This window comes from Perognathus longimembris, chromosome 7, assembly GCF_023159225.1.
Source record: "Perognathus longimembris pacificus isolate PPM17 chromosome 7, ASM2315922v1, whole genome shotgun sequence".
NCBI classification, from domain to species: domain Eukaryota; kingdom Metazoa; phylum Chordata; class Mammalia; order Rodentia; family Heteromyidae; genus Perognathus; species Perognathus longimembris.
This window is the reverse complement of record NC_063167.1, coordinates 27734194-27747042: the sequence shown is the minus strand read 5'-3', so window position 1 is coordinate 27747042 and position 12849 is coordinate 27734194. Positions and strand designations below refer to the sequence as shown.

The 12849-nt window shown below is 38.7% G+C and overlaps 1 protein-coding gene across 1 annotated transcript in view; it reads right to left on the bottom strand.

Annotated features, from left to right (window-relative positions):
• The window catches only part of Ccdc30 (coiled-coil domain containing 30), a 96823-nt gene that overhangs the window by 36562 nt on the left and 47412 nt on the right, over positions 1–12849 (bottom strand). The window contains 1 exon segment of the mRNA XM_048351047.1: positions 8891–9070. Coding sequence (XP_048207004.1) covers positions 8891–9070 — 180 coding nt within the window.

Here is a 12849-nt window from a genome sequence, read left to right as displayed (position 1 = left end):
ACACGGGAAAGATCCAGTGAAAATTAACTCCATGATTCTAGAATCACTTACAGAATGTCTATTGTGTTTGAAGTATGGAACAGAGACTAACACATTTGTTAGGCTTTCATATCTGTAAAGTAGCTGAAGATTGGTATTTTATCTCATTTTTATACATGGAAGCCTAAATCTCAACTAAGAGTTGGCAAATGAGAAAGCTGGGATTTGAATACAGATTCTAATCCAGTAGGGCACAGCATATTGACGTTAAGCTGTTAAATGTGTGCATGTGCTTTCTCTCTTAGGAAAGAAAATAATAGGGGATCAGAGCAAAGATAAAAGTTGATTTTTTGAAAAGGCTAACAAAATTAATAAGCGGACCAAGGGAAAAGAAGCAAAACACAGACAATAAATACCATAAAAGTAACAATAGCAATTATTACATTACTTTTAAAAAAGTATTTTTGAGAGAGAATGTCACTATATTGTCCCAGATGCCTTAAAATTCCTTGTCTCAAGCAATCTTCCTGCCTCCCAAGTAGACAGGATTATAGGCATTATGCTATCATGCATGGCTTTTTAAAAGTTACAAAGCAAATAGGAGAAAATAAAATATACCATGATATAAGAAGAAAGGTTTTAAAACTGGCTTCTTATAAGTGTTAAAGAAATGGAAGTCACCAGTTCCAAATCTTCCCAAAAGAAAACTCTCGAATAAAGGCTTTAGGAATGAAGTCTTGTAATTATTTAAAAAGAAACCATTGGTATTCTTCACAAATGCTTCCAGAAAACAAAAGACAAGGTATGTTACTCATTTTAAGAGGCTGAGGGCTGGGAATATGGCTTAGTGGTAAAGTGCTTGTATCATATACATGAAGCCCTGGGTTCGATTCCCCAGCACCACATATATAGAAAAGGCCAGAAGTGGCACTGTGGCTCAAGTGGCAGAGTGCTAGCCTTGAGCAAAAAGAAGCCAGGGACAGTGCTCAGGCCCTGAGTTCAAGGCCCAGGCTGGCAAAAGAAAAAGAAAAAAAGGAGGCTGAGATAACTGTGAGACCAAAATCCAATGAGGAGTTTATAAGGATAGGGAAATAATAGGCTAGTTTCATTCATAACACATATGCCATGATTCCAAATAAATATTAGCAAGCCAAATATAGTGATGTGCAAATAGTAAACTCATTGATAATTTATTATGAAGTAGGGTGTATCCTAGGAATGAAAAATTGGGTTAACATGAGAAAATCAGTCAATGTCACTCAGCTTATTAATACACTTTCTTAAAAAATCTCAATTAAATATATTTAGAAAAAATAATTTGATTAAATTCAAAATATATTTCTCATGAAACACTGAGAAAACTAAAACTAGGAAGGGATTTCCTTAATGTGAAAAAAAGATCTATCTATCTATCTATCTGAGACAGAGTCTTCTATGTAGCTTAGGCTGCTCTGGAACTCACAACCTTTCTAACTCAGCCTCTAAAGTACTAGGTTTACCAGTATGCACCACTATGTCTAGCCAATAATAATGATAATAATAATAATAATAATAATAATATTCCCATTGTAGAACTTCAACTCAGGGCCTGGGTGCATTGTCCTTAATCTTTTTTTTTTTTTTTTTCTTAAAGCTAGCACTCTACTACTTGAGCCACAGCTCTATTTCTGGCTTTTTTGGTAGTTTTTTTTTTTTTTTGTTTTGTTTTTTTGGATTGGAGATTAGAGTCTCACAGACGTTCCTGCCCAGGCTATCTCCCAACCATCCAACCTTGATTCTCAGATTTCAGCCTCCTGAGTAGCCAGGGTTACAGGTGGGATCCACTGGCCAGTGGCAAGAACATTACCTGCAAGTCTCCAGAGGCTTATTAACTGGTGAAATCTTCCTTTGAGGTGGCGACTGAGGAAAGGATGCTGACTGTCACCAACTCTCATCATTATTGAATTAGCCAGTGCAGAAAATAAGAAACAGTAATGAAAACCATATATTTGGAAGAGCCGAAAGAAAATTATTTTTATTCTCACATGATAGGTTTGCTTGCACAGAAAATGAGCTATACATAAACTATAAAAATGAAAACACATGACATAAAAAGCCTTACACAAAAGTGGGTGGTTTGTTTTTTTTTTTGCCAGTTCTGGGGCTTGGACTCAGGGCCTGAGCACTATCCCTGGCTTCTTTTTGCTCAAGGCTAGCACTCTACCTCTTGAGCCACAGTGCCACTTTCAGCTTTTTCTGTTGATATGGTGTTGAGGAATAGAACCCAGGGCTTCATGCATGTTAGGCAAGCACTCTATCGCTAAGCTACATTCCCAGCCTCTAAAAAGGTTTTATTACAAAAAAATACTGGTATTTTTATATACCAGCAATAGTTAGAAAATGAAATTTTTGAAAGGTTACCACTTACGAAAATAAACCCACATAGCTACAGCCATCTGACAAAGATGACAAAAAAACAAAAAAAAACAAAAAACCCTACATTGGAGGAAAGGCAGCTTCTGTAACAAGTGGTGCTGGGAAAACTGGATCTCAACATGTAAAAGACTGAAACTAGATCTCTACCTCTTTCCCTGGACAAAAATAGATTCAAAATGGATTGAAGAGTAATGTAAGACATGAAACTTTGAAACTACTATGGGAAAACAAACACTTGAAGATATAGGCGTAACAACTTTTTGAATAGGACTCCAGTAGCTGAGCAAATAAGAGCAAGAATTGACAAATGGATTACATTAAATAAAAAAAAACTTCCTGCACATCAAGGGAAAAAAATAATCATGATGAGAAGATAGCCTACGTCTTTATTAGTCAACCATCTGACAAAGGATTAATACCTAGAACATAGATAGAAGTAAAAATATTAAACACTAAAAGAACAAAAACCTCAATTAATAAAGGGGCAAGTGAATTGAACAGACAGTTCTCACAAGGAGAAATACAAGTGGCTAATAGATACATAAAGAAATGGTCAACATCCTTAGTCATAAAGTAAATGCAAATCAAAATTATTCAGATTCTATTTCACCTCAGCCAAAGTGGCAATTATTAAGAAAACAAACAAGTGCTGGTGAGGATGTAGAGGAGAAAGGGACCTCTGTTTGTGGGAATGTAAATTAGTGCAGCACTCATGGAAATAAAAATGGAGCTTCCTCAAAAAAAAAAAAACCCTAAAAATTATCAGGCACCTATAATCCTAGCTACTCAGGAGGCTGAGAACTGAGGATTTCAGTTCAAAGCCAGCCCAGGCAGGTATGTCTGTGAGACTCTTATCTCCAATTAAGCAGAGAAAAAGCCAGAAGTTGAGCTGTAGCTCAAGTGGTAAAGCTCTAGCCTTGATCATAAAAGCTCAGGAACAACACCCAGGCTCTGAGTTCAAGCCCCAGAATTGGAATAAAGTTTTTTTAAAAAAACCTAAAAACAGCACTTCATATGATCCTGATATACCATTCCTAGGCACATAAATGAAGAAATGTAAGTCAGCATACAGTAGAACCCCTTCATTGCTATGTGTTTGTTACAGCCCTTTTCACAATTGCCAAGCTATGGATGAATGGGTAAAGAAAATATATTATACCCACAATGGAATATTATTCAGAAACAACTTTAAAGGATGATAGTACCAAGAACTGGTGAGGATTCAGGGCAAAGCTCACCTGCATACTCTATTGATAAAAGATAAAACTTGAGAAAAGTTTAGGTAATATACAGGTTCTGATAATATCATTTCACTATCGCTCTTCCTAGAGAAGTACTTACTTGTGGACATGAACAGTATTCTATGAATACTTCAAATCAGCTGCTTTCATTTATTGTGATATTCAGGACAGAGTCTTACATTTGTTAACTGGGCATATCTGAAAAATGTGCTCTCACACTCCATACAGAGGGATGGATAGAAAGCTGCTTGGGTAAAAGCCGTTTGGGTGTCCAGCATTCAGCTCACTTTCTCACTCTGCATTCATGTCTTTTCTCAGTCAGAGAAATGTCATCTTCAAAAATGTTAACAGCCTGGGCTGGGGATATGGCCTAGTGGCAAGAGTGCTTGCCTCGTATACATGAGGCCCTGGGTTCAATTCCCCAGCACCACATATACAGAAAACGGCCAGAAGTGGCGCTGTGGCTCAAGTGGCAGAGTGGTAGCCTTGAGCACAAAGAAGCCAGGGCCAGTGCTCAGGCCCCGAGTCCAAGCCCCAGGACTGGCCAAAAAAAAAAAAAAAATGTTAACAGCCATGTAAAAATGATCACTTCATTATGCAGAATGGAAGTGAATGTTTGTAGAAAAGCAGACATTGTACCCTAGGAGCAAAATGTCTTCCTATCATTAGCGAGTAAAGTAAGTGTTGGAATATTAGATGCGTTGGATTGGCTCAAGGCGATGGAACCTGAACTTCTCATTGTAAATAAAGAGGATTCAAACTCCTTTCATAATATATTACCCACTGACTCCACAGGCTAAGACAGGCAAAGGCCTGAGTCTGTGGTTGTCAGTAGTGAAGTCAATACTCATCATCTTGGTGATGCTGTAATGATCAGCTACCGTAGCACTGGTGTAAACCCTGTTCTGGCTGAGTACCTGAACATCCAGAGTGCATCCAAGAAGAGGATCCAGTACAATGTCTCAGTGTTGCCTGAGTGATACCCAACCTACCAAAGCTCTTCTTTATAATATCCCAAAGCAAGAAGCCTGTACAATGTCTATAAACCATCGAAAAAGCATAAACATTATGGCCAGGCACCTGTGGCTCATGCCTGTAATTGGAGCTACTCAGGAAGCTGTGATCTAAAGATCCTGGTTCAAAGCCAGCTCAGGCAGGAGACTCCATGAGACCCTTATCTCCAATAAACTACACCAAAGCGCTGGAAGTGGCTCTGTGGCTCAAGTGGTAGAGTGTTTGCCTTGAGCAAAAAGAAGCTCAGGGACAGTGTCCAAGCCCAGAGTTCAAGCCCCAGGTCTGGCAAAAAAAGTATATAAATTCTGTATATTCTCCGACAAAAGAATAGTATACTATATAGAAAATGAGTGAGCAATGGTTCTGTACCACAACATGGGTGACTTGCACACAGAACTGATCATAAAAAGACAGGCACAAGATGAACATACTTGATATATTTGCAAAGTATTTAAAAATGGACCGAGATTAGGGTGTGGGCTCAGTGGAAGAGTGCTTATCTAGTATGCATGAGGCTTGTGATCTAATCCAGTACTACAAGCAATAAAACAAATGGAAAAGCTAAACAATATTGTATGGTATTTGTGCACAAGAAGCAAAACTACAAAGTAGAGGAGTACTACCACACTAAATGATCAATGCTGAGGCAAAGCTGTGGCATGAGATGGGAAAATGTATACAGGGTCCTGCTAGGCTGGCACCTTCTATTTCCTGCTTTGGGTGGAGAATAAATGAGAAGGTACAACTTGTTAAACTCTGGGTTTACATTTGATGCTTCTTATGAATGTGAAAGTGCATATTAGTTGAGTGGGCTCAAATTTGGATCCCATTCATTAGGTTTGAAACCTTGAATAATTTTCTCATTTATAACAAGATGTCTCTTCAGAGGCAAAAGGAGGTTTATAAAAAGATGGAGTCAATAAAAGATGACTATTGTAGATGACATGCTGATATGTCAGGCATCATGTGTTTATCCCTGAAAGACTGTTTGTTGATTCAAAAAATGTTTATAGTGTCTTGATAATATGCAAGGCATCATAATCTGTGTAGGTTTTGTTTCTCAGTATTGAGGTTTGAACTCTGAATCTTTTTTTTTTTTTGCCAGTCCTGGAGCTTGAACTCATGCCCTGAGCACTGTCCCTGGCTTCTTTTTGCTCAAGGCTAACACTCTGCCACTCAAGCCACAGCGCCACTTCTGGCTTTTTCTTTTTTCTTTTTTCTTTTTTTTTTGGCCAGTCCTGGGCCTTGGACTCAGGGCCTGAGCACTGTCCCTGGCTTCTTCCCGCTCAAGGCTAGCACTTGAGCCACAGCGCCGCTTCTGGCCGTTTTCTGTATATGTGGTGCTGGGGAATCGAACCTAGGGCCTCGTGTATCCGAGGCAGGCACTCTTGCCACTAGGCTATATCCCCAGCCCAACTTCTGGCTTTTTCTATACACGTGGTGCTGAGGACTCAAACCTGGGGCTTCATGTATATGAGGCAAGCACTCTACCACTAGGCCATATTCCCAGCCCCTGAACTCTGAATCTTATGCTTGCTAAGCAGGTACTCTACAACCTGAGCCATGTACCCAGCCGTTTTTTGGCTTTAGTTATTTTTAGGGCCTTGCTTCTCCCCCATCCCCACTCTCAATGGTGGTCTCAGTATATGATCCTGCTACCTAGGCTTCTTGCATGCCTGGGTGAAGTACCATGACCCACTTGTTTGTTGAGGTGGGGGTCTCATCAATTTTATGCCTGGCTTGCCTGAAAACTGAGTACTGATCTGTGTGGTTCTCATTAAAGATGAATTATTACTTGAATATGTTCAGAGTTAAGATGATCTAAGAAATATCTTTGAAGGGAAAGGCTGTCATCTGCAGAAACATATTTAAATTTGAAAAGCTACATAACTACAAAGGTTTAGGGTATGATCAATATTTTAAACTGGTGAAGAAGCTGGGAATGTAGATCAGTGGTAGTGTATATGCCTAGCATAAATGAGGGCTGGATTTTATTCCCAGCAACCAAACAAATAAACCCCTGCCCCTCTAAAAAAATGTCCTACAACACTCATGACTAGAGAGGATTGAGAAGTTTATTCAAATTATTATGAAATACCAGAATGTTTTTAAGAAGGCCTTACTTTTAGATTGAGATAAATAAGCATTTGTTTTTCTTTATACTTCCCTACAAACTGTGAACAAGGACCTTTTTCTCATGTGTGTTTGTGCACACACATGCGTGTGTGTGTTGTGTGTGATATCCCTGAACTTTTTTTGCTCTAGGCTAGCACTCTGCCACTAGAGCCACAGCTCCACTTCTGGCTTTTTTGATGGTTAATTGGAGGTAAGAATCTCATGTATTTTCCTTCCCAAGGTGGCTTCAAACCACAGTCCTCAGATCTCTGCCTCCTGAGTAGCTAGGATTACAGGCCTGAGGCATCAGTGTTCAGCCTTTCTCCTTTCTCTCTATTCCCTTCCTTCCTTTCTTCCTTCCTTCCTTCCTTCCTTCCTTCCTTCCTTCCTTCCTTCCTTCCTTCCTTCCTTCCTTCCTTCCTCCCTCCCTCCCTCCCTCCCTCCCTCCTTCCCTCCCTCTCTCCCTCCCTTCTTTTCCCCTTCCTTATATCTCTCTCTCTCTCCCCTCTTTCTCCTTCCACACTCCCATGTATTTTTTTGTGCTGTAGTGGGGTTTGAACTCAGGGCCTCATGCTCTTGCTTGGCTTTTTCAACTCAATATTGGCACTCTACCACGTAAGCCACATCTCCACTTCTGTTTTTATGTCATTTTTTTCAAATAAGAATCTTTTCTCCACTAGATTGGCAAAGGTAAGCTTCTCTTATAAAGTGCCAGGTGGTAAATATCTTAGACTTGAGGTTCTTATGACCTTTCCAGTCATTACTCAAATCTACTTTTATAGCATAAAAGCCATCAGAGAAAATATGTAAAGAGCCAGGTGCTGATGGCTTATGCCTATAATCCTAGCTTCTCAGGAGGCTGAGATCTGAGGACCAAGGTTCAAAGCCAGTCCAGTCAGGAAAGTCCACTAAGAATCTTAGCTCCAATTAACCACCAGAAAACTTGAAATGGCACCGTGGCTTAAAGTGCTAGAGTGCTAGCTTTGAGCTAAAGAGTTCAGGGTTTGCGCCCAGGCTCTGAGTTCAAGCCCTACGATCATTAAAGAGAAAAAGAGAAAGAGGAGCAATCCTTGCTTGATATGTTAGAAACAGGAGCAGAGAGGCTCAAAATGGTAGCCTTCACCCTGGGTGCATTTATCCATTTTAGACTAAGATGAGGAATCTGGTTTAAATTTTTTCCTAGGTAAGTGGTTATATCTCCTGGACACTTCTACTCAGTTATTGTTTAATGTTGAATTCCAGAACCTTAAATAGGGATGTATAGAAACTAAGTCTCTAATATTTTTTAGAGAATTGAACCATAATGAAAAGAAAGCACTATTGATGTGCTGGTTCATTTTGAGCCTTATGGCTCAGAAAATGTGTGTATGGCAGTTCTACCCAGATTATTTTAAAACAAGCTGTTTGAGGGATTTCCTTTTAACATGCTGCTTATGTTAGGAAGAACAACTTTATCCCCATGAACTGATCCTTGGTGCTGTTGGTGACACTGATTGAACCAATAATAATGAATACATTTGTTAAGGATAAATAAATTTTGTGATATGCAACAAGGGCAGGACAACCAGGGTTTTAGCCTAGGTCACTGACCTTTAGTAAGTGATAAAAAAATTAATGATTTAAACAGATGGTATATCTTTAAACCTTTTTCTGCTTATTACTTGCATACACACTCCAGCAGAAGAGAAATGACTGAGCTCTGGCCTTATTTCGTTGGGAAAAGTTAAAGAAGGAATTTGTCTACCCATCCTTGGGTCCCATGATGAATTATAGAAGTGAGGAATTTGTGTCTTTATGAGGGTGTGTGTGTGTGTGTGTGTGTGTGTGTGAGTATTGGGACTTGAACTCATGGCCTTTTTCTTTCGGTTGGCTTTTTTTGCTCAAGGTTGGTGCTCTACCACTTGGGCTATGTCTCTAGTCCAGTATTTTGATATTTGGAGATGGAATCTCACAGACTTTCCTGCCTGGGTTGGCTTTGAACCATGATCCTTAGATCTCAGCCTCCTAAGTAGCTAGGATTATAGGTGTGAGTCACTAGTGGCCAGCCAGTGTGAAGGAATTGTGATACACACATTCCCAGGGCTAGTTGAGATCTTTAGACAAAGGATTGTCCCCATTAGAGTTACCTTAATGCTTTCTTCCTGCAGTAAGCTATTATGTTGCTTTAAGTCCAAGTTCTTTCCTCGCTCATATCGAAGCTCTTTTTCAGCTGAGCTGCAAAGAATTTGAAGCCGGTGCAAGTTCTGACGAAGTTGTTTTACTTCCTCTTGCTGCTGGCACTTTAGTTTTTCTCCAGACAATAGATACTAAAGCAAACATTATAAAAGAGAAACATATTTGAAATCTTGGTAAAAGATGGGATTAAGTTGTCAATATCAGACATGTCAGAATGTGTTTATTCACATATAAATGTTTTTGGAGCTAGCTTACCTACCACAAATTACTCTCTCATATTTATGGCTGTTGGTAATGTTCATAGAATTTAGCAACTTTTATATACCAAAAAATACCAAAGAAATTATGGAACAAAAGTGTAGTAGCATAAAAAATTAATCTTTTTACTTTCCATATCCATGAAGGGCAACTGAAGCATAAAACTTTATGGTGTGTGTGTGTGTGTGTGTGTGTGTGTGTGTGTGTGTGTGTGTGTGTCTGTGTGTCTGATGGCAAAAACAAGAAAATTTAGCAAGTTTTTAGCTTTCTTCATCACTTGATGATTCTTCTCTAGTTACTAGTGAACACAATAGTATTCCATTGTATATTAAAAACATTACATCATACCATTACACTATACCATGTATGATACCTCATTGTCTTTATTTGGCCACTGAGGTATTCTTAGGTTGACTATTCCAGAAAGTGGCACAATTAGGCAGGAGTATAGCTATCTCTTCAAAATATTAATTTCAATTCCTGAGATATATACCAAGAAGTAGAATTGCTGGATTACTTGGTAAATTTTTAATGTTTTGAAGAATCTCCATACTGTTTTCCACAATAGCTATGCTAATTTACATTCTGACCAACAGTGTACAAAGCTGTCCTTTTCTCCATATGTTCACCAACAAATCCTCTGTTTGAGAATAACCATTCTCAGTGGAGGGAATGGTTCTTTGAAGTGATAACTCACTGTGGTTTTCCTTTGCATTTCTCTAATCATTAGTGAAGATGAACTTTTAAAAATATGTATACCTATTGGCTTTTTATATGTCTTCTTTGACAAATGTCTATTCAGGTTTTATGCTCATTTTTAAATCAGGTTGTTTTGTTGTTATTGAGTTCCACATTTTTGGATATTGGTTTCTTACTTGATACAATTTGAAAATATTTTCTTCCAATTCATAGATTCTGGGCTGGGAATATGGCCTAGTGGTAAAGTGCTTGCCTCGTATACATGAAGCCCTGGGTTCGATTCCTCAGCACCACGTATATAGAAAAAAGCCGGAAGTGGCGCTGTGGCTAGAGAGATTGAGTGCTACCCTTGAGCAAAAAGAAGCCAAGGACAGTGCTCAGGCCCTGAGTCCACGCCCCAGGACTGGCAAGAAAAACAAAACAAATAAACCAATTCATAGATTCTGAAATCTACTGATTGTTCCTTTGCTATACAGAAAGAAGCTTTTAAGTTTGATATAATACCACTTATTATTTTTGCTATTGTTACTATGCTTTGGAGGGGGGTCAAAGCCAAAATAAAACCTTTGCCAAAACCCATGTTAAACTTTATCCTTATGTGTCCATTGACTGATGGGTGAATTAAGAAATGTGGTAAATATAAACAGTGAAAGCTACTCAGCTTTTAAGAAGAAGGATATTTTAACATTTGCCATAACATAGATGGACTTGGAAGACATATGGCTAAGTTAAATAAGCCAGGCACAAAAAAGACAAACACTACCTAGTCTTTCTATATGTGGAATTAAAACAAGTCCACTGTGGTGACAGATACTGGGGACTGGGAATTGTGGGGTAACAAGTTGGGGGTCAAAGGACACAAAGTTTCAGTTAGTTGTATTGAAAAAGTGCTGGAGATCTATCATATGGCATGGTGGCTATAGTTAATAACATATACTTGGAAACTGCTAAAAGAGTAGATCTTAAGTGTTCTCACTACTGCCACACAAAATAAGCATATGAGGTGAGAGGTTAATTACCTGAGCAATTAGTTCGCAGTGTATGCAGGCATCAAAGCATCACACTACATACCACAACTATATTGAAGCTTTTGTTGTTGGGTGCTTTTGTTTTATGAGACAGGCTCTCTTGTTATATGGATCAGGCTGGCCTCACTCTCTGGCAATCCTCCTGCTTCAGCCTCCTGGAGTTACATGTGTGTACCCTCAGGCCTGGCAATTTATACGTTTATTGACAGCCATTGCATAATAAAGCTGGAAAATGCACTCTTTTTGTCAGGCCCCTTCATTCAGTTAAACTACTTTAATTAAAAATACAACTAGTCATTTGAAATTTCTACAAGAGGTAAGCACACATACTATTGTAGAGATAGGATATATTTGAAATTTCCTTTAGTATATTTCTGCCCATGACTTTCTGTAAAATCTGTCATTCTTTTAATTTTATCTTGTTTACATTAAGTCCTTAAAGAAGTATAGAACTCCCCAAGTCCAGTTCACCTTTCTAGTCCTATTTTGGTTTAGTCAGAAAAGCAATCTGAATCCACTTCACTTGTCCTAGATCTACAAATCTCTAAGATTCCTAGAGAAAAAGTCTTTTTTTTTTTTTTTTTGCCAGTCCTGGGGCTTGAACTCAGGGCCTGAGCACTGTCCCTGGCTTCTTTTTGCTCAAAGCTAGCACTCTACCACTTGAGCCACAGCGCCCACTTCTGGCTTTTTCTATATATGTGGTGCTGAGGAATCGAACCCAGGGCTTCATGTATATGAGGCGAGCACTGTTGCCACTAGGCCATATTCCCAGCCCGAGAAAAAGTCTTTAATGGACTTGAATGTAATTATTAGGAAACGTAAGCTTTGGATACATCTGGGTCTCAATTCTGGGTCTACCACTTGTTAGTTGGATGGTCTTAGAGATGATAGGTATGTACCCATTTCCTCATCATAAAATGAGGATAATCCTGATATGTGGTGGGTAAAGGGAAGGGTAAATAGCACAGAAGGCCATAGCGGGATGCCTGACACTGAATGTGCAGTCAGTAATGTTACTGTCACTGTTGGTATGACTTTGATTTACTTTGACTGCCTTCATTTTCCACCTGCAAACAATATAGAATGCCTGCATCACCACTCTGGCTCCTCATTTAACCGTTACGTAACAGATTTGAATTAATCAGAAATCAGCATCTTCAATAGTTGGAACCCATTTAACATACCAAAACAGACATACAAGAGAAGCACCCATTTCTACCAATAGACAAAGGCATACAAGTTTTAGCCTGTTTTGCAAGCTGGAAAAGCCTTCCTATGTATATTTTCCAGTCTAGTCACTTGAAAATAATTTTCTCCTGTTGAGGCAGCTACTCAGCCAGTCAAGGAGCCAACATAAAGACTCTAGTTTCCCAGCAATAAATTGCTTTGCTTGGTAGAATGTTATTGCAGAGACACAAAAACTCATTACATTATGACTAGTAGCTGTAATCCTAACAGTAAGAGTACAGTAAGTCATCAGAGGTCCCTTTTGGAGTAATTGGCAATTCATTAAGCCAATTTACCTCTATGAGTTTCAGTTGGCAGGTTAAAGTGACACTGAAACAGCATACATTACAGTAGAAATACAACAGAAGCCTTTGGGGGGACAAAGTCTGGCATTTCCTTCAAATATTAAGGATATAATTATATGATCCAGAAAATTTTATTACTAGGTATTAATTTAATTGAAAATATATGTACATGAATATTCATAGCATCACTGTTTGTAATAACAAAATATTCAACAAATGATGACTGGATGACCATGAAACGAAGTATTCAATAATGAAAATGATAAGATTACCCATACAAAGCACTATCATCCGGGAACTCTGGGAACATGAAATATGCGAGGTAGTTGTCACAAAGGGTCACATACTGTGTGGTTCCACACATCTATAGAAGATCCAGAATAGGCAAACACA